Below are 26,626 nucleotides of genomic sequence, written 5' to 3'. Positions count from 1 at the left end.
TTCAGTTTTCATTTTGCTGTTGATTTCTAGTCTCATTCCATTGTTGTCTAAAAAGATAATTGATATGATTGCAGTGTTCTTAAATTTGTTAAGATGTGTTTTGTAGCCTAATAGGTGATCTATCCTAGAGAATATTTCATGTGTACTTTAGAAGAATGTGTATTCTGCTCTTGTTGAGTGGAGAATTCTGTCCATGTCTGTTAGGTACAGTTGATCTGTAGTGTTCTTCAGGTCCTCTATTTCCTTATTAATCTTCTGTCTGGCTGCTCTATCCATTATTGAGAGTGGGGTACTTAAATCTCCTACTATTATTGCATTATTGTCTACTTTTTCCTTCAGTTCTCTCAATTTTTGCTTCATATATGTGGGTACTCCAATGTTAACAATATATAATTCTTGGTGGTGAATTGACCCTTTATCATTGTATAATGCTCTTCTTGTCTCTTATCTCAGTCTTTTAAAGTCTATTTTGTCTGATACAAGATCACCACTTCTGCTTTCTTCCTTTTTATTTTTTATTTTTTGGTTACCATTTGCATGTAATATCTTTTTCTGTCCTTTCACTTTTATCCTGTATGTGTTCTTACATCTAAAGTGAGTCTCTTATAGATAGCATTTAGTTGGATCTTGTTTTTTTAATCCACTCAGCCTCTCATGTCTTTTGATCAGGGAATATAATCTATTTACATTTAAAGTAATTACTGATAGTAACAAAATTGTTGCAATTTTATTCATTTTTTCTGTATGTCTTATAGTTATTTTGTCCTTTGCCTCTCTTGATGTACTCCTTTGTGTTTTGTTGATTTTTTTTCGTAGTGACTTGTTTTTGATTTCTTTCTCATTTTTCTTTTATGTATTTTCTATAGGTATTTCTTTGTGGTTACCATGGAGAGTATATAAAACATCTTATAGTATAGTAATCTATTTTAAAATAATAGAAACTTCAGTCACATACAAAATGTCTACTCTTTTACATCTCCCCTCCAATTTGTTATTGATGTCACAAATTACACAATTTTATAGTTATAGTTATTTTTATAAATTTATCCTTTAAATTCTACACCAGAATGAAAAGTGATATACACACCACCATTACTGTATACTGTATTTGTCTTTATTTATATTTTTTGTATTTATTTACCTTCACCAGAAAGCTTTATATTTTTATATGCTTTTGTGTTGTTGTCCAGCATTCTTTCCTTTCAGCTTAATGGACTCCCTTTAGTATTTCTTGTAAGGCACATGTGGTGGTGATGAATTCCCTTAGCTTTTGTTTGTCTGGAAAGGTCTTTATTTCTCTTTCATTTTTGAAGGACAGTTTTGCTGGATATAGTATTCTTGGTTGGCAGGTTTTTTCTTTTAGCCCTTTGAATGTATCCTCTTACTCCCTTCTGGCCTATATATTTTTCTGCTAAGAACTCCTCTGATAATCTTATGGTAGCTCCCTTGTACATGATGTGACACAAGTCTTGCTACTTTCAAGATTCTCTCTTTGTCCTTTGATGGTTTGATTACAGTGTACCTCAGCATGGGGTTCTTTGGGTTCATCTGAGTTGGAGTCTTTTGAGTTTCTTGAATTTGGATGTCCATTTCATTCCTCACATTTGGGAAGTTTTTGACCATTATTTCTTCAAATAAGCTCTCTCCCTCTTTCTCTCTCTTCTCTTTCTGAGATTCCCATAATGCATATATTGGTAATACTTGCTGATGTCATTAAGTATCTTGAGCTTTCTTCATCTTTCTTGATTCGTTTTTCTTTTTGCTCTTCTGACTCAATAATTTCAGGTGACCTGTCTTAGAGTTCATGGATTCTTTCTTTTGCCTGAACAAGCTTGATGTTGAACCCATATAGTGAACTTCTCAATTCAGTTATTGCATTCTTCAGTTCCAGAATTTGTTTAGTTCATTTAAAAAAAATTTTTTTTATAGTTTCTATCTTTTTGTTGGTACTTTCATTTTGTTCACACATCATTTTTCTGATTTCGGTTACTTGTCTGTGTCCTCTTATAATTCATTGAGCTTCTTTAAGATGATTGTTTTGCATTCTTTGTCATGTACTTCATAGATTTCTGTTTCTTTAGGGGCTTTTTTTGAGATTTATTATTTCTCTTTATTGTGTCATATTTCTGTTTGTTTGTGTTCCTTGTTATTTTTTTGCTGAGATTTGGGCATTTGAAAAAACAGCCATCTCTCCCAGTCTTCACAAACTAGCTTCATACAGGCAAAGACCTCCATCAGTCAGCCCAGCTAGAGATTCTGGGAATGTCTCAAACATTCTGGGCTTGTGCATGTATTTTCCCAATTAGGGAAGTCTGCTGGTTTCTTTTTTAGGCGTTTGTAATCTCTTCCTCCCTCTGGTCTCTGTCTTCAGTACTGCAGGTTCTCTGGTATTTCAGCAATCTCTCCTTCGTTTTTATTGGCCCCCCAGGCATCCAAAGTATGCAGGATCCTCTCCAGTGCCCTGAGTCTAATGAGACAGAAACCAGTTCCTAGGGAAGTCCCTTGAAAAGATGGAACGTACATTGAATGTACGTTACACTTCTCTATCCACAAGTTGGGTGTTTTCTCCCAGTTGTGCTGAGCTGTGCCAGCTTGGAGGAAAGGATATCATAGGTGAAATCCAACAGCTTTTCTTACTCACTTACTCATTCTAAAGCAGCTGTTTTTAGCTTTGTGCTTCCCTAGAGTACTGTAGCTTCTTAGCTGTTTTCGGAAGTTCTCACAAAGGCTTTTTGGACTGTATGTTGTTCTTAAGTCAGTGTCTCTGTGGGGGAACAAGGTTTGGGACTTCCTATCCTGTCATACAGCTGACATCACTCTGGTCTCCAAGTCTTTTAATAAGAGTCTGGTATGACCTTAGGCTCAGCTTCTCTCTTGGGCCTGGCAACCCCACACAAGGAGCTCTCCCAAAAGATCACATGCTTTCTTTAAAGGGCAGGTTTTTGGCTTTAGTGCAAGAGTAGAACTTGCAGTCAGTCTGTTATAAGGTGGCATGAGAAAGGGCTTTCTATGGCCCCAGCTCTTCTGAAGGTAGTTCTTTAATGCATTCACTTTGGTGCTGACTCCCTGCCCCAATCCTTTCCTTTTGTGGGGTTGAATCTGACATTGGCCTTCTTCTGAGGCTCCTTTGGGAGGACCTGCCTTTGTCTCAGGAGACTTGAGCAGCACTTTCCACTCCATAAGTTCTATATTCAGAAGTTCTGGCAAATTCTCTTGTTTTCCCGTCTTGTTCTTTTTAGACTATATTTCTGTCATTTCAGGGGACCCTGGGGAGGTAGAAGAAGTACATGTGCATGCTTGATCTACCATCTTAAAACGAAAATCCCTGATTTTTTTTTTCCTTAAGAGCCTAATTCCATAATTTTTTTCAATCTCAGCTTCATTGATCATTTCTTATTAATTGGTACTTCACACTTAGTTTGTCTGATAATCAGCAGAGGATGCTTTTTTGAAGGACTTTTCTTTTATTCAGTGAGCTCTGAATGGAAAGAGGTAATGTGGCAGACCTACCACTGTAGAAATCAAATTAACTTTTCAGAATTCCAAGAATTCAGCTCTAATTTGCATTTTCTGTTTCAGAAGAGACAGGGTTGGGGACACACTGCTACAAACACAGCTGCTACTGTTGATCATATCGTGAATTTTCTAGTTTTTTAAAATAAAATGGTTCCTCTCACTCTCTGTGCACCTGGCATGAGACTCCCAAGAGTCTGACAGCCCTGCAGTGACCACAGGTGAGTGACACAGTGATGGTGGAGTGGGCAGTACTTTACCGCTGGCACAGAAAACGTGTAGCTTCTGAGTGCCAGTTTTCTCTGGTCCCGTTCTTCTTCCCTTTCCCGACCAAGGCACCCTATAATCATTACCTGAACTATATTGTCATGGGTAGCCAACTTCTTTGTATTTATTAGTTTAAAAATTCTGCCCATCTCCCCACCCCACCCCTCACTGTTTCTCTTCTCCTTTACTTTGTTTAGGCTAAATTTTGTGAGTTTCACTTTAAAGGAAGATTGTTGGTGAAGAACCACAATCATGGCCCATAAAATGTCTTCTCTTTTCATAAAGAGGCTATGAAAAGCCAACCCAGCTATTCATTTTGAGTGTGTTTTTCTTCAGATCTGAGCAGATTTGTATTTTATCTTAGGCTTTCTTTTATTTATGAAAACAAGTAAAAATAGCTAAAATTCTTTTCACAATTTTTTTCCTCTGTTCAGTTAGCATAAAGTAGTTCCCAGCCTTGAAACAGATTTTCTGTATGAAAAATATAAACGAGATTTTAAGAATTAATCCTTTGAAGCACAGTGCTATAAATGTTATTTAGGTTTCTAAACTAGACTACAAAAGCTTACTTAATCCATCATGATGCTCAACTTGAATTCTGGATCCTGGGTACAAGAACCCACTAAGAAGAAAGAGGGGGGTAATGTATCCTTTCCTGATCATTCAGACAATGTCGGTTCCTCTCTGCTTCTCTTTACCTCTCTTCCTTGAAGCTGATACCCTGTGTTGCAGCAGCTGTGATGCCTTCGCCACCCCACTCCCAAGGTCTCAAGGTTATTGGGGTGGGGGAGTACAGAGAGAGAGTGTTTGCTAATGCCAGCTAATTAACTTAATTAACAGGTATCTGTGAATGGTGATGCTTCCTAACCCTCCCAGAATATTTTCCCTTTTTAAAGATGCTGTGTGTTATGCCACATAAACCTAAAATTGGTGAAACTTCTGAGAGTGTAGCAAAGTGGGGGGAAAAAATCAGTGTGACAGAAGGTTTTGATAGGTAAGGTGGGAGAAGGCCACCACTGAAGCCATCTGGCCCTGCATCACTGTGCTCAGTGCATTTGCAGAGTGTGTGATTGCTTTTGCCAGCTTCTTGGACTCCCGATTAAAAGCCAGACTCTCTGAGCTGCAGGTTGTCTGGTCTGGGTCTGTTTACCTGGCATGTGGGCAGTGGTGACCAGGTGGGTTAGGAGCCTGGCAGGGCACGTGTAGTTCGTTTTTTAGATGAGTGGAATCCCTGCGTTCTTTTTCACATAAGTGTTTTTTACCCCGTACAAAAGTAATGCCTGTCTGTTAAAGACTAAAGATAAGGAGGTTGCCCAAAGTGCCACCATCCAAACAAAATTTCATTGTGAAGATGTTGATATTTCTTCCAATCTAGTTAATAAAGTCGGCATTTTTATTTTGTTCTCTGAGACACTTTTTTTTTTTCTGCTGAAGATTATGATTATCTGTTTTGAGGAAAGGATATTTAATGATGATTTGTGATTAGCTCTGCAAAAGAAAAGTGAGAACGCAAGGTGTAATTCTCACCTGTCCTTCCTCATTTTAAGTGTTGAATTGCATATTCTAAGCAATAAATGTGTTTTAAAATTCTTAAGTCTCAAATTAGTGCCTTTAAATGCTTTTGTCCCTCGTGGTCAGCTCTCTCTCCTCAATAGGGACCACATCAGACCCCCTGTTTATGGCTAAGCCCCTGCCTGGCACGGCAGCCTGGCTCTGTGCCTTGGAACTTCTTCCAGGAGCTTCACCTTTGGCCATTCTCTTGGTTCCATCCCCAAAGCATCTCAACATGTTTAGGACTTAACACCTTTAAAGAACAAACACCTGGCCAGCACAGGTCTCTGTCCAGGTGCCGCCTCGCCCCTCACCCCTCGTTTGCAGGAACCCTGTGGTCGGCACCTCCCTCCTCCAGCCTTGCCTGCCGGTCTCTTCCCAGCCCACTGAGTCCTGCTTCTGCGACCACTCAGCCGAAGCCACTCCCACCAGGGTCACCAGAGGCCTCCTGGTGGATAAACCTATATGTTCCTCCTCAGGCTTCATGTACTTGACCCTCCGACACCCTCCTTGACTGGCTTCTTTCTCTCCCCTTGGCTTCTGAAACTCCAGAACCTCCTAGATTTCTGCCGATTGCCGCCTGCTGCTTATCAGGCTTCTTGCTGGCCCCTCCCCTTCCCTCGACACGCATGTTTCGGCTCCCCCACTTCCATCCTCTGCCATCGTCTTGCCATCTCGTCTTTCCTCTCTCTCACCACACAGCCTTGCAAATCTCGTCCACTCCCATGGCTTTATCTGCCACTCACACACATACAGCAGTGACCCAAATCTCTGCCTCCTTGACTCCTCTACCGTACTACGTGCTGGACGTGTCCACTTAGACACTCCATAGACATCTGAAAGTCCACAGCCCGCGCAGACCCCTTCTCCCCTCTGGCCTGCCCCCCGTCCTGTGCTTATCAGTTCAGTGCGTGAGTCACGGCGGTCTGGCGAGTCTGCTGCTAACGAGCCCTCCGGTCACTCCTGGAGCTTCGGCCGCACGGCTCTAACGCACACTCAGGTCACCCTGCTCACTGGCCTGCACTTCCACACTCGTCCACGCCCCTTGCCACAGACAGAGAAATCTGATTGAATCATTCCTGTGTTCATGCCTTCAGCGCCCCCTCACTCTGCTGCCTGTGTCCCCGGGCTCCTGGTTGCCTCTGCAGCCCCTCTCTTTTCAGCCCGCATCCCTTTGTCCGTTTGCCCTCTCTGTGGAAGCCCTTCGGCCCCCTCTCCTTGCCTGGCTAACTCCTTCTCATCCATCATGTCTCTGTTCAAACTTACTTCTTCAGGAAGCCCTCTCTGACCTGCTGGTCCAAGTGCTCGTGGTCTCATGTGTGTACCCTGCCAGTACCACTCCCGCGTGGCGTTGTGATGGCCTGTCCTTACTCATCTCCCCACCTAGACTGTGCGCCAGGACATCAGCCCTTTCGCTGCATTGGCCAGCGCAGCAGTCATGAATGGAGCGATGGACACAGGGCTACTGCCCTGCTGGCCTCTGGTGGTGTGGGAACCAGTGAAGAGTGCCGGCTGTGCGGCTTGCGGGGCTCTTCAAGGAGCGTGACCCTGGGGTTGTTACGTGGGACGTGAAAAGCTTGAAATAAGCAGGTCTACTAGGAACTTTTTTGCAAATGTAGTTCCAAAGAAAATGATTTCTCTACATATGGGCTTTTAAAAGCATTTATTATAGAATATTTTGGGGGAAGTAAACCATAGAGAACCACTCATAAAAGCTTGTTGCTGCGTAAGTGTTTTAACCATGTTAAAATGACTTCCTGTTTTAACTAATATTGTCTAATAAATACCAACTTTTTTTCAATTCAAGAGAGCTTTATGAACATTTCATATGGAAACCGAGGTCTGTGGCAGCCTTGCCCAGTCACCCAGTAGCCAATCCTGGTTCCCCAAGAAGAGTTGACACATCTTACAGGTTCCCTGTAAGAGAAGTCCTTGACAGGGTCTTCTTTCTCAATAATTCCTCCTGAGACTCCAGAGAAGAGAAAACGGGGACAGATTTGCTAGGAGAGATGGGATAGGGCCAGTGACAGGGTCATGGTGGGGCTCTGGCAACTTGAGGACACACAGTTTCTGAAACATACAGATTTCTTTCCATTCACTAATTTGTTTATTTCTTGTCTAACAATTCTACTGAAGAGGTTAAGTCTTATATAAAGTTATATCTCAGTGCTCCAGTGGAATGAAGTAATGACACAGTATAGCTCTTTCTAAATTATTCATTTGTTCTTTGTTGATTATCTCCAGGTTCCTATTAATTCACTTCACTTAGTTCAGAATTATAACACATGATGTCATCTGTTTTATCTTCTTGTTTTCACACTATAGACACCTAATCAGTATCTTCCAGTGCCTTCTTTGGTCCTGGTAGTCACATTTCAGTGAAGACTGCCCATCCCTGGTCCACTCCAGGTCTCCTGCTAGTACCAGGCAGTGCCTGGCCTGCCCTGGGGTTCTGCCGGTTTTCAAGTTTTTGTATTGAATTATTGCTTGTTCTGGCACGATGTTGATTTCCTTCATTATTTCATGCTTCTCCCAGGAGATATCCACATGTTATTTATCCTTCATCCCCCTTTTGAAAATATCACAGTAAGGAATTCACTTATTTTTTTTCAGCTATCTTCCTTTTCTGTCGGTAATTCAATGCGACATTTCTTACAGGCTGTTCCATCTCCTTCACTGATTTTCTTAATGCCTTTTAATTATTTCCTACCTTTAAAATTTATTATCCAGCCTTTAATATTTAGTAATTCATGCTGTCATCAAAGAGGCAACTTTAAGGATCATTCAGCTTTCTGTGGGTCTTGATCCCGGGTCACAAGATGAAGGCAGAATTAGAGAAACATCGAGTCGAGGCTGTGCATCTGAAGAGCTGGCTTACCAGGGGAAGCAGTCCTATTGGCTTATTTCTGCAGAGAAAGAAGCATAATTATAAACCTCATATTATTACGTTAGAAAACCTCTGTATGGTGTTGGTGTAGAAGGGAAATAAAATAGCCAGGTTCTAAGTTACCCATGTTATAAAGGATACGTTTTACATAATATAAAGGATACACTCTACATTTCTGTATACATTTCTGCCTCACAATATGTGGAGTCCGCAGCATAAGGTAGCACATTACAGCCGATCAACTCATCAATATTTATTGATTGTCATTTCATGAAAGAAACTGCACCAGACACTACTGGGGATGCAGAGGATACAAGGCACCAAAAGGCACATGCACGTTCCACGTAACTCAGCCTGAAGTACAGCACAGGCAGGATGTTGTTACACAAAGAGCAACGTTTGGCTCTGCACACATTGCACACTAAATACATTGGGGATTAAGACGTGTAAAAAAAAGCATTTGGTGGGAGACTTCTCAGAATAAACTTTATTTTTCACTGAGAGCAGCATATGGTATCATTTTAAGGGAATAGCTGGTTTTAAAAGAATAAAGCAAAGTAAGTCAATAATTATTGAATGGGCCACAGTGGCATGGATTAAATAGAACTCATGGACCTGGTTGATCTGTGATACATCACAGGACAGTAATTAGAAGTGACCCAAGATTAACGAGAAGGATCACAATGTTGAGGTGCTAATTTGTCTCCTCGCCCACGTGGTCTAATGTGTCCCTGCAACGTGTGCTCTTTCTTGTTTTCAGCACGCACTCCTGGCTTTGAAGTTCATCCTTGCATTTGCCATACCTGATAAGCCACGGCATATCCAGATGAAACTGGCCAGATTGGAATTTGAATCTTTGGAGGCACTCAAGCAGCAGGTAAGGGCAACTGTCCTGAAAATAAAAATGTATTTCTTTAGCAAATGCCAGGAAACATAAGTCAGAGAGCTCACTCTCAGCTTTTACTTCAGCCTTGAAGTTACCAGTTTAAATAAGTATAGAAGATTCCAGTTTTTAATTTTTATTTATTTATTTTATTTTTGGCTGCATTGGGTCTTCGTTGCTGCGCGCAGGCTTTCTCTAATTGCGGCGAGCGGGGCCTACTCTTCATTGCGGTGCGCGGGCTTCTCATTGCGGTGGCTTCTCTTGTTGTGGAGCACGGGTTCTAGGCGCGCATGCTTCAGTAGTTGTGGCACATGGGCTCAGTAGTTGTGGCTCATGGGCTCTAGAGCGCAGGCTCAGTAGTTGTGGCTCACAGGCTTAGTTGCTCTGCAGCATGTGGGATCTTCCCAGACCAGGGCTTGGACCTGTGTCCCCTGCATTGGTAGGCGGATTCTTAACCACTGTGCCACCAGGGAAGTCCCTCAGTTTTGTTTTGTTTTTTTAATTTTTATTTCATATTGGAGTATAGTTGATTTACAATGTTGTTTGTTTCAGGTGTACAGCAACCTGATTCAGTTACACATATCCATATATCCATGCTTTTTCAGATTCTTTTCCCATTTAGGTTATTACAGAATATTGAGCAGAGTTCTCTGTGCTATACAGTAGGTCCTTGTTGGTTATGTATTTTAAATATAGTAGTATGTATATGTCAATCCCAAAACTCCCAATTTATCCCTCCCCCCCTTCCCCTTTGGTAACCATAAATTTGTTTTCTAAGTCTGTGAGTCTGTTTCTGTTTTGTAAATAAGTTCATTTGTATCATTTTTTTTTTTTAGATTCTGCATATAAGTGAGATCATATATTTGTCTTTCTCTGACTTACTTGACTTAGTATGATGATCTCCAGGTCCATGCATGTTGCTGCAAATGGCATTATTTAATTCTTTTAATTGCTGAGTGATATTCCATTGTATATATGGACCACATCTTCTTTATCCATTCATCTTTCAATGGACATTTTGGTTGTTTCCATGTTTTGGCTATTGTAAATAGTGCTGCTATGAACACAGGGGTGCGTGTATCTTTTTTTTTTTTAATTAATTAATTAATTAATTAATTAATTTTTGGCTGCATTGGGTCTTTGTTGCTGTGCACGGGCTTCCTCTAGTTGCGGCGAGCGGGTGCTACTCTTCGTTGTGGTGCACAGGCTTCTCATTGCGGTGGCTTCTCTTGTCGCAGAGCACGGGCTCTAGGCACACGGGCTCAGTAGTTGTGGCTCGCGGGCTCTAGAGCACAGGCTCAGTAGTGTGGCACACAGGCTTAGTTGCTCTGCAGCATGTGGGATCTTCCCGGACCAGGGCTTGAACCCGTGTCCCCTGCATTGGCAGGCAGATTCTTAACCATTGCGCCACCAGGGAAGCCCCTGTTTATAGGCTTTTTGCTGATGGCCATTCTGACTGGTATGAGGTGATATCTCGTTGTAGTTTTGATTTGCATTTCTCTAGTAATTAGTGATGTTGAGCATCTTTTCATGTGTCTCTTGGCCATCTGTATGTCTTCTTTGGAGAAATGTCTATTTAGGTCTTTTGCCCATTTTTTGATTGGGTTGTTTGTCTTTTTAGAGAAGATTCCAGTTTAGGATGGCATAACAAAACCAAATTCTTAATAATATGAGCAACAAATAGGTTTAAAGAACTAAACTAAGCAAAACAAAAATATTCAAGCAATGTTAAATGAAGACTAGGGCTGGCATTCAGCAAAAGAACCAGACAGAGATTTCCAAGAATCTCCATGGGGCAGCTCCACGGTTTCCAAGTCTACCTTCTACAGAAACATTAGGGGAGGAGAAGTGAGGAATTGGAATCCTGAATAATATCTCACAGAGCACAAGAGAGAACGGGAAAGTGTGGGCAGAAGCAGCGAAAAATGCCGTGGAGGTAGAATCCTCTTCCTGATGATTTCCACATTCTACCAAAGGATCCCCCCCACCCCTGCCCCAAAAAGAAAGAGAGAATTTAAAAAGCCATGCTGGTGTTCACCATTTTGGTGATTTTCTACCTGTAACAGAATGAGAGTCGGGAGACAAAAGATCCCTAGATGCCTAGAGCTGGTCATCTGCAGTGATACATAGGAATTTAACGAATGAGAAGATCAATAAGGCAGAGTCATCTGAGGGGACGAGCTCTGGGTCCAGGACCTCTCTGACCCACGCAGTCCTGTACGCTTCCAAACCACCTTTTACAGGAATATTTCCTTTTATATTTGGGGAATTGGGAGAAAAAGTACCTTGAGGAGGACCCACCCAAGCCAACCTTCTGACAGAAGCCAGGGCTCCAAGGGTGGTGCTCCAGATAGGGGAACCCCACATTGGGGCGGAACCTGACCCTGATTAGGTGGGGTGAGCCCAGCAGACTAAGACTTGTGATCAGAGTACAGAGAAGAGGGAGAGCCCCGGGTCCACCGCGTTTGCTGGGCTGATGTGTGTCACAGTGGGTGAGAAGACTGAATTAGCTGCGTTTGCTAGCTGTAGGGCAAGTTCACTTCGGGCCTCTGGGCTCACCAGTGTGTTTGTCTCTTAGATGGAAACGCAGCATCATGCTCAGTAGTGAAACACCAGCAGCATTCACAACAGTGTCAGGAGACCCACTATCACTACTGACGTTTAGCATTGTTCTGGAGGCGTAATCACTGTAGTTATACAAGAGGAAGAGATAAGTTCAAGGAACCCGGAAGAGGCAAAGTTACCATTACTTGAAGGTTATAAGATTATGTGTCTAAAAGTCACAAGATAAATTCTTATAACAATAGGAAAATTTGAAAAGAAGCAGGTTGTAAAGTTTATCTAAAATCATTGTTTCCTTTCAAAAAAATAGTAACCAGTTTGAGAATATTAGTGAGAGAAAAGTCCCATTTACAGAAGAAGCCGAAATAAAATCTGTAGGTGGTAATTTATGAAAACTATGTGGATAATCAATGTGAAGAATGTTTTTTAAACTCTACTGGGATCAAAAGATTCAATCTTGTGAAAATGTAATGCCAAGTCAAATACATAGAAATAAACATTTGAGAATAGCAAGGAAACTTATGAAAAAGAAGAAAAATGAGGCCTCTAGCTCTGCCATGTTAAAGTGTATTTTGAATAATTCAATCGTCATGGTAATTAAATCCATTTTGAATGAGGGGAGAAATGGACAGGTCAGTGGAATAGATCAGAGATTCCATAAATGGACCCAAATAAAAATGGGACTTTATGGTAAAAGTGACGTTTTATGTCAGTGGGAAAAAAAGAAAGATTGTTTGTTACATGGTTTGATGATGACAAAGAGTTGTTTGGGGAAATTATTACACTTTATTCTACCTCATTTCTTATGTACCTCTCTCCCCTCCACCCAACAAAGTTCAGATGGTTGAGAAATTTAAACGTAAAAAACTTAAACCATAAAAGATCTATTAAAAAGCATGGGTACTTCTTCCAGTGGGAAATGCCTTTCTAACCAGGACACAGATCCCCGAATTTATAAAGGAAAATATTGATACAGTAAGATACAAGAAAATTTAAAACTTCTGTACCACAGAAAAAAAAGAAAATTGAAAAGATAAATTGGACGAACTGGGGAAATAATGTGCTCAGCTCTCACTTGGAGGAGAGGGCAGAGAGGTAGGATGGACGGGGAGGTTCCAAACAGTCTAACGTTCCTTAGACTCTGCGAGGAACACAGATCGTTATGAGGGCCTCAGTGTTGAGATTCTCAGCTTAGATGAGTCTTCTTTCCTGAACATAACCGCCTGAGCACACCCGGGCGTCCTGCTGGTCCCTCCTGGCTGTCCATGGCCGCACCTCCTCGCCTCTCACACGCATCCTTCTTCCACATTGCAGAAGGAAGCCACATCTCTTGCCGTTTGGAACCCTACCATGTGCCTTGTCCCCAGAGTTACCCCACCCCAACCAAGTAACAGAACCTTTCAAAATGGAGGTGTCGGGCTAAGCTGCATTCGATAAAGGCACCCCAATCTCCTGCCCTCCATCCCCTTAAGAAATGCATTTCCAAAGTATAGCTAGAAATTTATGTTCAGTGTTTATCAAAATGTGTACTCTGTTTATATAATTTTTATCATTTATGCACCAGTAATAATTGTAATGATCAGTCGGTCCAGAAGAAAATTTAAAATACTTATCGTGAGACTTCTGGTCATAGGGAATTTTAAAGGCTTCTTAAGTTTCAATTTATTGCAGCAAAGTATTAGAAAGAGATTGATGAAGACTTTCAAGCAAAAAAAAAATTTATTAAGTTAAGATTCTTTGGGAGAAGTGGAAAGAAAATATTACTTCAAAGAAGAAAAAGAAGGAAAAACAAAATTTTTACTATTCATTAAGAGCATATTGATGTATCTTTTGAATGGGTGATGGTGGATATCACGTCACTATAATGTTTAGCATTTCTTGGATATCTTTAAAAGAGTGACCTCATAGTTTATTTTTAAGTGTCAGTATTTACAGTATGCTAGAAAATATATTTTTGCAACTATTTTACTTTATGATGAAAATTTTAGATGTCAACTTAAAATTGTGTGGGAGGACATTTGGCATCCAAAAATTTTAAGGGTTATGTAAGCAAAAAAAATGTTTTTAATGGAACAGCATTGTCTCTGGAAGAGTTTTGGTAGATCAGGTTTCTCCACTGATTACATTTCTAGTGAGGTTTTATAGGTTGGGGCAGGCTGGCCATGTACACACCTTCACTCCAGGTCAAGGCAAGATCTTGCTTCATGTTAGGAAAGCTTTCCTCTCCTCTCACTCAGGATTTCACCCTGCCATGTATTTGTCTTAAAAGCAAAGGGTCTTTCTCGATGTTGGATATGACTAACATGTCTCTTGTTACTAAACACATTTACCTGAAAGTCCTACTTCAGAGCTGTCATGTTTGCTTTGGAGGGACTGGTGGATATTCGTGTTTACTATGGATGTGACTAAATAACCTCCCAAGTCATCTCAGCTCCTGGATTCCTGTATCTTCAGATACGCCCCATCTGACAGTAAAGCAAAGTCAAAAGTCGACGACAAGTTTTGTTTATGCTCATCTTCACTGGGAAATGAAACATTAACCAAAATTCTATCTTATATTATTTAAAAAGAAAAAAAAATCTAAGTGGTTTTAAGTCTCTTTGGGGTGTTTTCTCCTGAGGACATAGATGTGATTCTCTGATTAACATCCCCTTCTAAGAAAACGTGATTTTGGTGCCGATTTTGCTGTTAAGGTTCTGGTGGGACAGAGATGTCCAATAGCTGTCCACTCAGTATATTTATCAAATGCCTCCGTAGAAGGGTGTTCCTGGCTTGCGCTAATAGGTGACTTAAATTTGTGCACATGCAGCTCCAGTGTCTCGGACCCATCAAGTAGGCAGGAGGCCATGATGAGTACTTGTGGTTTCTTAGGGCCTTGACTGCAAACCCAGGAAAAGCTTTCCTCCCCCCACCTACCGCCACTGCTTGTTTTTGTTAAAATTACAATCTGAGAATAAAAGGTCCAGAGTAACACCTGGGCAGAAGGTCTTCTTTTGCTCGCTCTCTCTCTCCTGCTGGCCCAGGGCTTTGCTGCACGGTTGACACTGCTGCCTGGGCTGCCAAGTTCATGCTGCTGCCAGTCGGAGACAAAGATTTTCATCACATTTCCTCTTCAGTCTCACTGTGCAGAGGTCCTGAAAAGTCTGAAAGGTCCTAGGTATGGAAGGTCACCCGCTTTGTGCTTTCCAAAAACTCAAATTCAGTTTACTTGCTCAACTAGTGTCATTTCTAGGATATAGAATTTTTTCTTTTCTTTTTCTTTTTTTTTTCTTTTAAACTCTGACATTTAACTATCTGCTTTGTAAACAAGTGGAGCCTCACCTCACTGGGCTATTCCCATGGACCAGAGGCAGAGAGAGCTTCTGCCATGTCTTCTGGTCAGTTGGTGAACTGTAATAAAAAATGGAGTTACGGAAAACATATTTAAGAATAAACCTCATTAATGCCTAGCCTGTCCCCAGACTCTTTCACTGTTAAGTGACCAGAAATTGACAACAAGCTTGTCAATAGAAATGACTACTCATGAATAATTACTGTATTATGTTTAATTTATATTTGAATTGCTACCTTTCAACCCAGTTCCCATCTTATGGACAAAATGTGATTGGGAAATGTAAGTCATTGGACAGTTCTTAAATCAGGCTGTGCATCTTGAAAGTAGAACTTGTAAAAAAATGCATGAGGCTGGGCCGCACACCATGAAGCCTGATCCCCTAAAGCTAAGGTGGAGCCCAGATACCTACATTTTAAAAACCCCTCCTATTGCTCCACACCCCTTCCCTCAACCCCTACCTCCCAGCAGAGATAGATCCCAAGCACGGTCAGGTGAGCAAGTTCTGGGCCAAGTCCTGCCACAGGGATTGAGTTGGGTAGTGTCTTTGCACCTCAGTGTTTTGTTTTATAGAATGAAGGTCTGTGGGAAGGGCCAGAAATGTACATGTTTTACCCAGCACCCAAGTGATTCCAATGCAGGAGCCGTGGAGCCCACTTGGGGAAGTGCTCTGTGGTCTTGGCTATTCCTCCAGCTCACGGCGGGGAGGGGGCCGTGGTGAGTGTGGGAACGAACATGGAGAGGAAGGGTACCCAGGGCAGTTATTTTTTCAGTGTCAGATGGGAAACTGTGGCATTTCTAAATATATAAGCAAATGAGATATACTTGAAGGTGAGAGGCGAACTGGGGAAAATAAAATTGTTTGCTTTGCAAAGGGCATTTTCAAATGATTAGACTTCAGTTAGTGAGACCTTTACAGAGAATTCTAGACAGTAAATATCATCCTAGTGATGCCCTTTTAGTTCTTTTCAAATTGATGTATTCAACTCTCAGTAATTTTAAGATCCAGTTAAAAATAGAAAGGAGTCTTATCCAGGTACCGTTTGCTCCCTGGATGGCCTGGAGCACAAGGGCACAACATCCTCAGTACCGTCATGCCTCTGGGCAGCCAGCCCTCTCGGGAGCCAAGCACCCGCAGAAGCCAGGGAGCTGGTCCAGATGGAGCCTTTGAGAAAGAGAACAGCCTCAGAAGTCAGTTGCAAGAACAGATAAGGACTTTAAGAAGACACCACAATGTGAATTTTGGCCCTCAAGGGCTTCCAATCAAATGTGAGACCCTTGACCAGCAAGCCCGTTGGGCCAGCCTACATTATGTAATGTCTTTGTTTTCTAGGGTTAAGTATATTTCAACCATTTCCAACATTTCCCAAGAGCTTCTGAAGTTTTCTTTCCCTGCGTATTTGTGCTCTCAAGTTATGGTAGCTAGATATGCATTTTTAATGGAAAGTTAAGAGTTTCACAACATAGAATGAGGATGCTGAAGTATTTGACCTTTGAATATGTAATCACATGTTGATCTGCCAACTTGTAGTTCGGAATGAAATCTTGAATCCAGATAAAGAATTGGCTTCTGAGAAAGCCAGTGGCAGTCAGTGTCGGAGCCTCGGTCCTTGGGGAGGGGATGGTTCATTTCCCAGGGCCTCCAGTCAGCCCCCGCCTAGTAAGCTCAAAGTAAAGGTAGACTGAAGTCCACAGTGTTTCCAGAGTTCAAGTGGCCCCTCTAAGCTGGCTTCTCCCTCTCTCCTGTGTCGGGAGTTTGTCTCACAGCCCTGTGCAGCTTCAGGGCAAGTGGCTTGACCCTCCTGTTTCATAATCTCCCCAAACAGTCCTAGCACACATGGGCAGAGTGAGGCTGCGGTGACACAGCGTAAGACACACAGTGTGAAACAGGGCAGCGGCGGGGAGATGAGTTTGGTGACGGAGGAGGAGGACCACCTCAGGCTTGAGTGCCCTGCATCACTGGGCAAACCAGGAGGGAATTCTGGGATAAAATGGTACCATAAAACCAGATGGGATGGCAACTCAGAATTGCACCTTTGCAGCAGTCCTACCTGTTTTCATGACCCGAACACAGCCGGGCAGTAATGATGACAGGGGTGGTAACAGATGGCACGCAGTGGGAGGGCACATGAGCCAGGCACCATTCTAAGCCTTCCGCGTGGGCTGTGACTCCTAACCACAGTTCTCAGAGGTGGGGTCTGTTAGCCATTTATTTGCACTTGATTTTTCACACAGTAGATTTCTCTCCAATTCATAAATGAATAACTGTCTTCAAAATGATAAATGCACTAACAAATACTGGCTCCTGTGCACCTCCTTAGTCCCTTCTACTGTCACTTCTTTTTTTTTTTTTTTAACAACTTTATTGGAGTATAATTGCTTTACAGCGTTGTGTTAGTTTCTGCTGTATAACAAAGTGAATCAGCTATATGTATACATATATCCCCATATCCCCTCCCTCTTGCGTCTCCCTCCCTATCCCACCCCTCTAGGTGGTCACAAAGCACCGAGCAGATCTCCCTGTGCGATGCAGCTGCTTCCCACTAGCTATCTATTGTACATTTGGTGGTGTATATATGTCCATGCCACTCTCTTACATCGTCCCAGCTTACCCTTCCCCCTCCCCGTCTGCTGTCACTTCTCCCTTACTTTTGGGTCTAGCAGGATTGCACTACTCATGGATCCCCAAGCACCCCTGCTGTAGCCTAACCCTGACCACCCAGACACCTCTCCTCCACCGTCAGTGGCACAGACCCTCCCTCCTCGGGAGAGCCGCCCTCTGCTGTGTGACAGAGGGTCCTGGTGCCCATTTCTGTGTATCCGCCCCTCTGCCCTTGGCCAGGTGATGCTTTCCTCACCCCTGCATCTCCTCACCCAGCACAGGGCCTGATGCCCAGTAGACTCTGACTAAATCTCCACTTAATCAAACTGAGTTTGTTGACTCATACATAGTTCAGAAGCTAATATATTAAGTAAATGACAAATGATGTCCTTGGACAAAAAAAGAGGAATCTTAAAATAGGTACTCGGGCAAAAAATGGAAAGAGTTAGGTCATATTCCTTTCTGGGATCACTAGGGAAGAGAATACATTCTGAGGAATTACATGTGAGCATTTTAGAAGGACTCTATACCTAGCCTTGAGGAAGCACGAATCCTATTTTTTTTTTAAAAAAGACTGTGATTGATATCAGTAAAAAGGGTGGCTCCCAAAAGACCATAAAATAACCCCAAATCAAGCCAGATAGAATTCTAAAGTAGTTTGTACTTTGCACAGATTCAGACTCTGGAACAATCCTGTCCTTACCACTGTTGGTTAGGGGGTTTTTTGTTTGCACTAGAGAAAAAATGGTTTAAGGTTCATGGAGGCATCCAGACGTTAAAGTAAGATGCTTCACTAAAGCTCTAGAAAGCCTCTGATCATTTTTGTCTCCCTAGTAAACAATCTATATAAATTGCCACTTATCTCATTCCCCTGGCCTTCTAGGCAAAATTTAAAATCTGTATATTTAATTATTCCCCCAGATGTAAGAGACATGGCCAAATTAGAACCAGATTCATTTTCACTTGTGGAAATTCCTGAAAAGGACATGAAACAGAATAAAATGTAGCATTTTCCTAGTCACCATAGGAGTAGATGAGAAACAGTGTGGGCAGAAGGGGCCTGGGAGCAGAGATTATTCCACAGAGAAGGGCCTCAGGTTCACTGTATGGTGGAAGGGACGCCCTGTGCTTTGGACCATGTATACATATGTCATTAAAATATGTCTGTATTTGTAAAGAAAAAAATTCACCCTATAATAAATTATTCTAGAGATTTCAGAATGCTTAAGACTATATGTTTAAGAAGAAAAGAAGGATACAGTCTGGTAAGTTATTAAAAGTTCTAAGAGTTCCAATCTCAGATTCTGTACTAGATTAGTAATTACATTGCCTTGAGGGCTGATGTGTGTGAGAGCAGGTCTTCCTTCTCCAGGTAAGTGCGTGAGCTGTTAGTTATGCATCTATTTACTTTTTTTATATGTATACCAAATGTTCTGAGATATTGAAAGACTATATTTTTGGCTTCATCAAGATCAAAGATATTTGTCTGTGACTACCAGACTAGAAGCATCTTAGAGACAGGATTACGCCAGACACAGAATTCATATTTGTTGAATGAATGAACTTGTCAAATGAATGAGTCAGTAATTAGATGATGGGTCGCAGCCCCATCCCTTTGTGCCTTTTTCTGTTATTAAATTCTAGTCCTTTGGCTTTGAAGTTGTCCACTGTGTGTTAGATTTGAGATTGAGGAAGCCATCATTGAGTACTTATCATGTGGCTTTTTAAAAAATTACTTTCGTTTTTAATTACTAGTAAATTGTTAAAATGGAAAACCTCTTTTTAAGTATAATAAATAATATTCATTTCTGTGGACTTCCAATGCTACAGAACCTCAAGGATATGATTAAATATTATTGTATCATGTAATGAATGTAAACCTAAGAGATTGGGCTGAAAATATAGTGATTGATAGACTAGGAAATTTAACCTTTAAAGTAAATCCCTAAGAACAGCACATATAGTGACTTGCTTCTTTCTCCTAAGAACAGAATGCAGAAAGCAAGAAATGTTTGGATTTAAGAACTTTTTGAAATAGTGTTTTCCATTGATAATGGCTCTAAGAACATAAGTAGTAAATTCTACTGAATTCATAATAAGTCAAAATTAAAATACAGATATTAAAATTCAGCAACAGATACTGAATACATGCTATGATCAAAGCACAAAAATAGGAAGTATCAGAAATTCCTGTCATTCATATAATTGTCAAATGGTAGAGTTGAAAAGCTTTACAGAAAAGATCCCGTCCCAAACGCTGATTGTACAGACTAAGGAAAGGGTCATTAACTGTGGTGGTTGGCTTCCAACATGGTCCCCAATGATCCCTGCCTCCTAGTGTTTATACCCTGTGGAGTCCCATCCCACCTTCTATCTTCGTTGGTCTGTGTAATCAATAGAATACTGCAGAAGTGTTGGCATGTCTCTTCTGAGGCTAGGTCATAAGAAAAACACTGCGGCTTCTGCCTTCTTCTCCCTCTTGGATCACTTGTTCTTGGGAAGTTAGCTGCCATGTGTGAGGACACTCAGTGTTAGAGGAGGTCATCCAGAGGTCATGACTGCTGGTCGGTCCCAGAGATGGACGTAGGCAAGCAAGGCTCCTTACCCCCTCCCCTGTCCTTGGGGTGTACGTTCTGCCCACCATTCCCACACTAGGAGCTCTTTCAAGGACGTAGCCCTGAGGGAGTGATTTCTTGTTGAGACTGTCTTGTGCATGTGACTGAACCCAGTTAAGGCCGCTATGTAAACTTTTAAGGTTCTGGTGGGCTGGTGCAGAGATCTACTTGTCTTATGGTCGCCCGAGACAAGTCTTTTATATAAGTTCCTTTGTTTATTAAAACTGCCCCCTACCAGTCTGGAGTCTCTTTCTTCAGTTTCTCCTTGCCCTTCACTTGAGGGTGCGTTTCGAATTTCACCTGAGGGACTCCTGAGATTGCAAACCAACACTCAAGCCACCAGTGGAGAGGCCCACATGACTAGGAACATGAGCAACCACCAACAGCCACGTGAATGAACCATCTTGGAAGCAGATTCTCTAATCCAGGGGTTGGCAGACTTTTTCTGTAAAGAGTCAGATAGTAAATATTTTAGGCATGTAGGCCATAGAGTCTCTTTTGCAACTACTCAGGCCTGCTATTGTAGTGCAAAAGCAGCCATGGACAATATGTAAATGAAAGGGAGAGGCTGTGTTCCAATAAAACTTTATTTACAAAAACAGGCAGTGGGCCAGATTTGGCCTATGGACTGTACCTTGTCATCCCCTCCTCTAGCCTCAGTCAAGCCGTCAGATGACTACAGCCCCTGCCTGTGTTCTGACTACAGCTTCGTGAGAGGCCTTGAGCCAGAGCCACCCAGCTGCTTCCAAATTCCTGAGAATAAATACTGTTTTAAGCCACTAAATTTTGGAGTAATTTGTTACACAGTAGTAGATAACTAATGCAGTAATAGGTAACTAACCCAGTAAAGAAGGTTGACTGACAGATGAGCCAACTTTGTGAGTTGATAATTGTTGAAGCTAGGTGGTGGGTAGATGCATGGAGTTTCATTATATTATTCTCTCTACTTTTGTGTAGTAAAAGGTTAAAGGGGAAAAAAAAAAACAGAAAAAGAAAAGCTGTTAGGTAATTATCTAAAATCAGAGCAGCAATAAATCCCGAAGCCCGTGCTGCACACCCAGGTCTCTGGCTCTGAACCCTGTGTTCTCTTGGCCCCTCTTCCTGCGTTAAGAGCAACCAGCAAAGCTTTAGCTGTTTGCCTGTATTTTTCCATCAGTTGTTTACTGCCCTAGTACCTCCAACTTAATATCCAAGATAGTTCTTTGGATTTTGTTACCATGGCTGTTGTTGAGCCATCTTTGAGACTTTTACACTTTTATACTTCTTTATCCCTCTTTCCACTGTAGACTGTAAAACCAGCCATTACTTAGAGAGGGAGCCTTGTTCAAAGATCTACAGAGTCCAGCCTCGGTGTGGCCTGGGATATAATAATACTTACATTTTACCTTCTTAATGAGCTTGGCTGTCAGCGGAGCACTAGCAAATCCATTCTCGTAATGAATCCTAACACAGCCTGGGAGGGTAGGCCTGGCAGGTTTCACTCTAGCATTTTATAGATGAGGAATCAGAGACTCAGCAAGTTTAAATGGTCAGACAAATAAAACTCAGCTGGGTGCAGAATCTGGCTGCTAGCCCGGTGTTCTTTCTTCCTGCCTGTCCTGCCTCTCCCGTGCGTAAGGAGAAACAGGTAGAATTTGACTTCAAATAAAATCAAATCACTGTGTGAAAGTGCGTCGCACAGTGCTTGGCACATAGTAGGCTCTCAAACAGTGAGTTTACCTTCCCTTTAAAATCCCTTTGAAATTGGAAATCACCCTGACAGGGTTTTAATTGGCAGTATAAATAACTTAATGTGTTAGCCACAGGAAATAGATATTTGAAATAACTTGTCTTTTGATTTATTGCATTGATCCCCAAAGTGGTTCATGTGTTGGATTCAGAGAATGGGTCTGGATTATTCTGTTCCTGCAGTTCCCTAGGATAACCATGAAATAAGATTTAGTGTTGGATTTCGAACATCTCATGCTTTCTGTACATTTAACCAGATGTCCTTGGTGATGACATTTACAAATGAGATAAAGTTTTGTGAACAGGCGAAGAAAGTGGTAGGAGAGCGGAGAGCAGAATACCAGACCTGATAAAATGCAACTGAATGACATCGTCTTCTCTTTCCTGTTTCTTTTCAAAAATCTTTTTTATGTTGTGTTTTCCTATCCTAAACACGTGGTTGGGAGGGAATGAATTGTTCCCCCATAAACTTTTGAGTTTTAATTTTCTTCCTTCCCCCTCCTCCCTCCCTCTCTCCCCTCCTTCCTACCTTTCTTTCTTTCTTCCTTTCTTTCTTTCTTTCTTTCTTTCTTTCTTTCTTTCTTTCTTTCTTTCTTTTCTTTTCTTTTCTTTTCTTTTCTTTTCTTTTCTTTTCTTTTCTTTCCTTTCTCCCTCCCTCCCTCCCTCCCTCCCTTCCTTCCTTCCTTCCTTCCTTTTCTTTCTTTCAACAGTCCTTTCAGATAGAGTCTACAAGCACTTGCTATCTGCCAGGTAACTTTGTTATCAGGGCTATAACTTTACATTCCTCATCCCCCCCCACCCCCCCCCACCTCCAATTTGCAAAAAAAAAATCTTTTATTCGTTATTTGGAAAATAAATGGATCTTAAGTTTCTCTCCAGGTCTTCATTCAAGTTGCTTAAAGCAATGTCCACATGGATAGATTTGCAGGCTCTTTTGTTTGAATTGTCTTGGAAAAAAAATGATAGGCATATTTTTAATTTGCAAGTCTGGTTTTAGTCACAGGCACTAGAGAAAATGAGCTGCCAGATGTCTGGGAAGCACAACTCCAACCCCGTCTACTTTTCTACATGTGATAAATATTGTTTTGGTTAGAGACAGAATCAATCCAGGTTGCTTTTTTTGACTTCTTGGCCTAATGGGTTCACCTTTTTTTAAGGTATGTTGTAGAAAACCTTTTGCAGAAACATCAATCTAGGTTATTTAAACTTTATTCAGGATAGCTGTGAACAAATCAGTTCTGAGAAAATGATGTATGATTAAACAGTTACAATCAGAGCAATGCACTAAGGAATTGTCATTTTTATTCACAGTGTGTACCAAAACACTGGCCTTAAATGAAGCATTTAGGACCTCTGAGGACATAAAATGTGCCAGGAGCAGGACGGGTGGTTTGCATGCCTTGGGTGTTAAGAGAACGGCTTTTGGAACCAGGTATACATGTCTCAGGAATCCCAGCTTTACTATTACTGAGTAACCCTGGGCAAGTTACCAAACCTCTCTGGGCCCCAGTTTGATCCTCTGTAAAATGGGCATAATGACAGGAACAAGCACATGGGGTGAGCAAGTAGAGGGAGGCCCAGGCCAGCACCTCTAAGTCTGTGGCTTTTCTACCATTTTCCACCATAGAGCAAATAGGTATAAATAACAGAATTCTTAATTGAGTGCAACGCAGAACTTCTTGACCATTAGGAAATAAAATCCTCCTTTTTAAAATTCTATCCGTGGAGATCTTGCATAAGAGAAGTAACTACCTCCTTTGGAGATTTCCCTGCTTTCTGGCAATGAGCAGTCTCAGATCCCTCCCAGCCTTCTGATTCCTTAAAAATAATTGCTATCCAGCTATATTTTAACCCCAAGCAGGTCATATTGAAATGCTAATCAACCAAAACAAATTTGGATTTCGAGTGAATTCTGGAAATGAAGAGTGCTGGCAGGTTACCGGACGGTGGCCTTCCTTCAGAAATTACAGTGGGGCTCTCCTTGGATGGTTCTTCTTGGGCTCACGCTTGAAAGGATAAGTCTTTGCTCTTTCCGTGGCAGAATTCACTGAGTAGTAGATGTGAAATAAATTAGAGCCTAGAGTTTGTAACAGGAATAATGATATTAGTTCAACATGATAGAAGTTGAAAGAGCTCCAGGTATAGCATTCTGTAGAATCTTTGCGTGCATGTCAGTCGCTATTTTCCTTTCTTTTGCCTCCTCCTCTCCCACTCCCCATCTCCATCTCTTCTTTTTTCTTTCTTCTTTCTGTTTTCCAAGAAAGGAAAAGGGCGTAGTGCACAGAGTAGCCATTCTTTGAATTTGATGTTGTCCAAATACCCTCCTTTTAACCTTCGTTCTTTGTCCTTGTGTTACTGTTTGCATCCTCATTTTTTGGCTTCGTTTCCTTTTAGCAAATTATCCTGCTTTTCCTTCCATTTATCTTCTCAGGTGCTCATGCGTCCCTTTTTATTCTGCTGGCTCTATCTTCCAACCTTCAGAGCACTTGGTCTCACACCCTTTCCTGGGATGGCCACAGGCCCGGAGGTCTGTGCTCTCAGCCGGCCTTCCCGCTGGGGAAACTCTCTGTTGAGTATCACGTCCCTCACAAAGCCTGGCCTCTCTGAGTGGTGGGGGGCATGGGGTTGGGGGACTTCAGAGCCCTTCCATCTCAGCTGCCAGTGGCCCACGCTGGCCAGGTGTGCTCGGTGAAGCCCTCCCAGTGCCCCCGATCCCCGCGGGGGCCAGGGGGACATACAGGCTACTTTCCTGGTAAGAGCGGGTGAGTTGAAAATGGATCTGATTCAGACCCTGCGGTCAGGGATGCAGCCCTACAGCCAGTTTAACTCACTGTTCTCTGAAGAAAATGGTCTGCCTCTGTCAGTGATCATAAACGAATTCACTTTTAAATGTTCCCACATTAGATGGCAAACAAGGAGCTTGTCTTTAATTGAACTGGAACCTAAAAGTACATGCATTCTACGGGGGAGAAAACTCTCTGTCCATCCTACCCTGTGACCTCTTTTATAGACAGACATAGGCACAGAAAAGTAGAAAGTAGGATGAACGGGAAACAAAAAGTGGAGCATTTGAGAGCTCTACCAGAAGTTGCCTCCTGCCGTGTCTGGACTGTTGTAATCCCAAGTACAGGCCTTTTTTGTGACTCTAGCATAGTAAAGATTTTGTTTGAGATCATAGTGCACATAATTTTCATTGTTCAAACAAGGCAGGGAATAAAGACAATTGTTTGCCTTGTGTATGGTTTCTTTCATTTGATCAAAAGAGAGTGCTCTCACTGTGGCTGAGAAGTGATGCCAGAAGGCCTCGCCGTAGACACAAGCGGCTGATTGAGAAGGGCTGAGTGCCCTCCAGAGCTGGAACCGTGGGCTCCGTAGGGCTGGCTGCTAAGTGGGCTGGTGCCTGGGCCACTGACTGTTCTCAGCCGCTATCAGCAGTCACGCCTGAAACGGCAGAAACCACCAGGAGTCTGGGCTGCCATCTCTCGTGGCCTCCTTTCCACGTTCTCTTAAAACTCCCTGCTCCAGCATTTCTGATGTGCCAGGTTACCCGCAACTCCTTCGGCTCCCTCAGATTCCCGTTCAAGCCATGTGTTCTTGGTTAGAGGGTGGATACGCGGTAACGAATTAGTATTGCTGTGTGTGGGCAGAGTGGGTTTGATTTTCATTCACGTTTGCTTGTGTCACCTGGTTGCTTTTCCATCCCTGGCTTCAGGAATCTTATTTAAGCCGTCAGTCATCAGCTTGTGACAGCCCAGATAGCCCTGTTATTTGGACTTGTCAGTTTAAAATACATGCACATGGGAATTCACTGGCAGTCCAGTGGTTAGGACTCTGCGCTCTCACTGCCGAGGGCACGGGTTCAGCCCCTGGTCGGGGAACTAAGATCCCACAGGCTGCTCAGTGCGGCCAAAAAAAAGAGCTCCACTCTTGCCAACCCCCTGGGCTTCTCACTTAATCTGCCTTCATCGGGCCACCTGTTTGCATTCGGACACTCAAAGTAATTAGTCCTCAGCTGAAAGACTGTTGCCAGAATCAGTATGATCTGCTTTTGAAGGACTGTCAATAAAATGGGGAGGCAAGTTTCTCATACAGGAAAATTACCAGACAAAAAAGTAGTATGGCCCCAGAGTGGCCTGTGCGACCCTTTGATTCTTAATGTAGCATCCAGTAAATCCTGGATTAACGTCTTAGTCACACTGCATTTATGCCTTTCTGGCTTTCCAGAACCAGCTCCCTTCCAGCATGACTACATGCAAGTGTAATAGCAAATCAAAACACTTATTGCTTAAGGCTGTAGACGTGATGGTTGAGGTAATAATTGGTTTTCAGTGCACACACCAAAAAAGTATACACATACCGGCAATTTGCTGAAGAACCTTGTCATGCTGATGTTACGGAACGTTTTTTTACAGGGAAACCAGTAAGGAAGGTGTTAGCTTCTGTTTATCATATCAGAGAAGAGTTATTCTTCAGACCCCTTGGAATCATATTCTCCACCTGGAAACAGTCACAGAAAACATCTTTTTCACAAATATAGCCCTGTTGTACTCAAAGTACATTTTCTCATGCAACTAAACGCAGTGGGCTGGCGTAGATTTTTCTGCATGTTCAGTATTGGATGAGGCTAATAGGATGGCGTGGGCTTGGTAACGTTCCCGTCTTGCTAGTTATATAAACGGGACCCTCA

The 26,626-nt window shown here is 42.2% G+C and overlaps 1 protein-coding gene across 2 annotated transcripts in view; it reads left to right on the top strand.

The window, feature by feature from the left end:
- Nucleotides 1-26,626, top strand: part of ANO10 (anoctamin 10) — a 238,650-nt gene that overhangs the window by 170,995 nt on the left and 41,029 nt on the right. For both annotated transcript variants that reach the window (XM_068559255.1, XM_068559256.1), the window contains exon 12: nucleotides 8,979-9,095. In XM_068559255.1, coding sequence (XP_068415356.1) covers nucleotides 8,979-9,095 — 117 coding nt within the window. The remainder of the gene's footprint in view (nucleotides 1-8,978; nucleotides 9,096-26,626) is intronic.

The sequence above is a fragment of the Eschrichtius robustus genome, chromosome 12 (assembly GCF_028021215.1).
Source record: "Eschrichtius robustus isolate mEscRob2 chromosome 12, mEscRob2.pri, whole genome shotgun sequence".
Taxonomy (NCBI): domain Eukaryota; kingdom Metazoa; phylum Chordata; class Mammalia; order Artiodactyla; family Eschrichtiidae; genus Eschrichtius; species Eschrichtius robustus.
The sequence above is the reverse complement of the archived record's forward strand: the minus strand, read 5'-3'. Positions and strand labels throughout refer to the sequence as shown.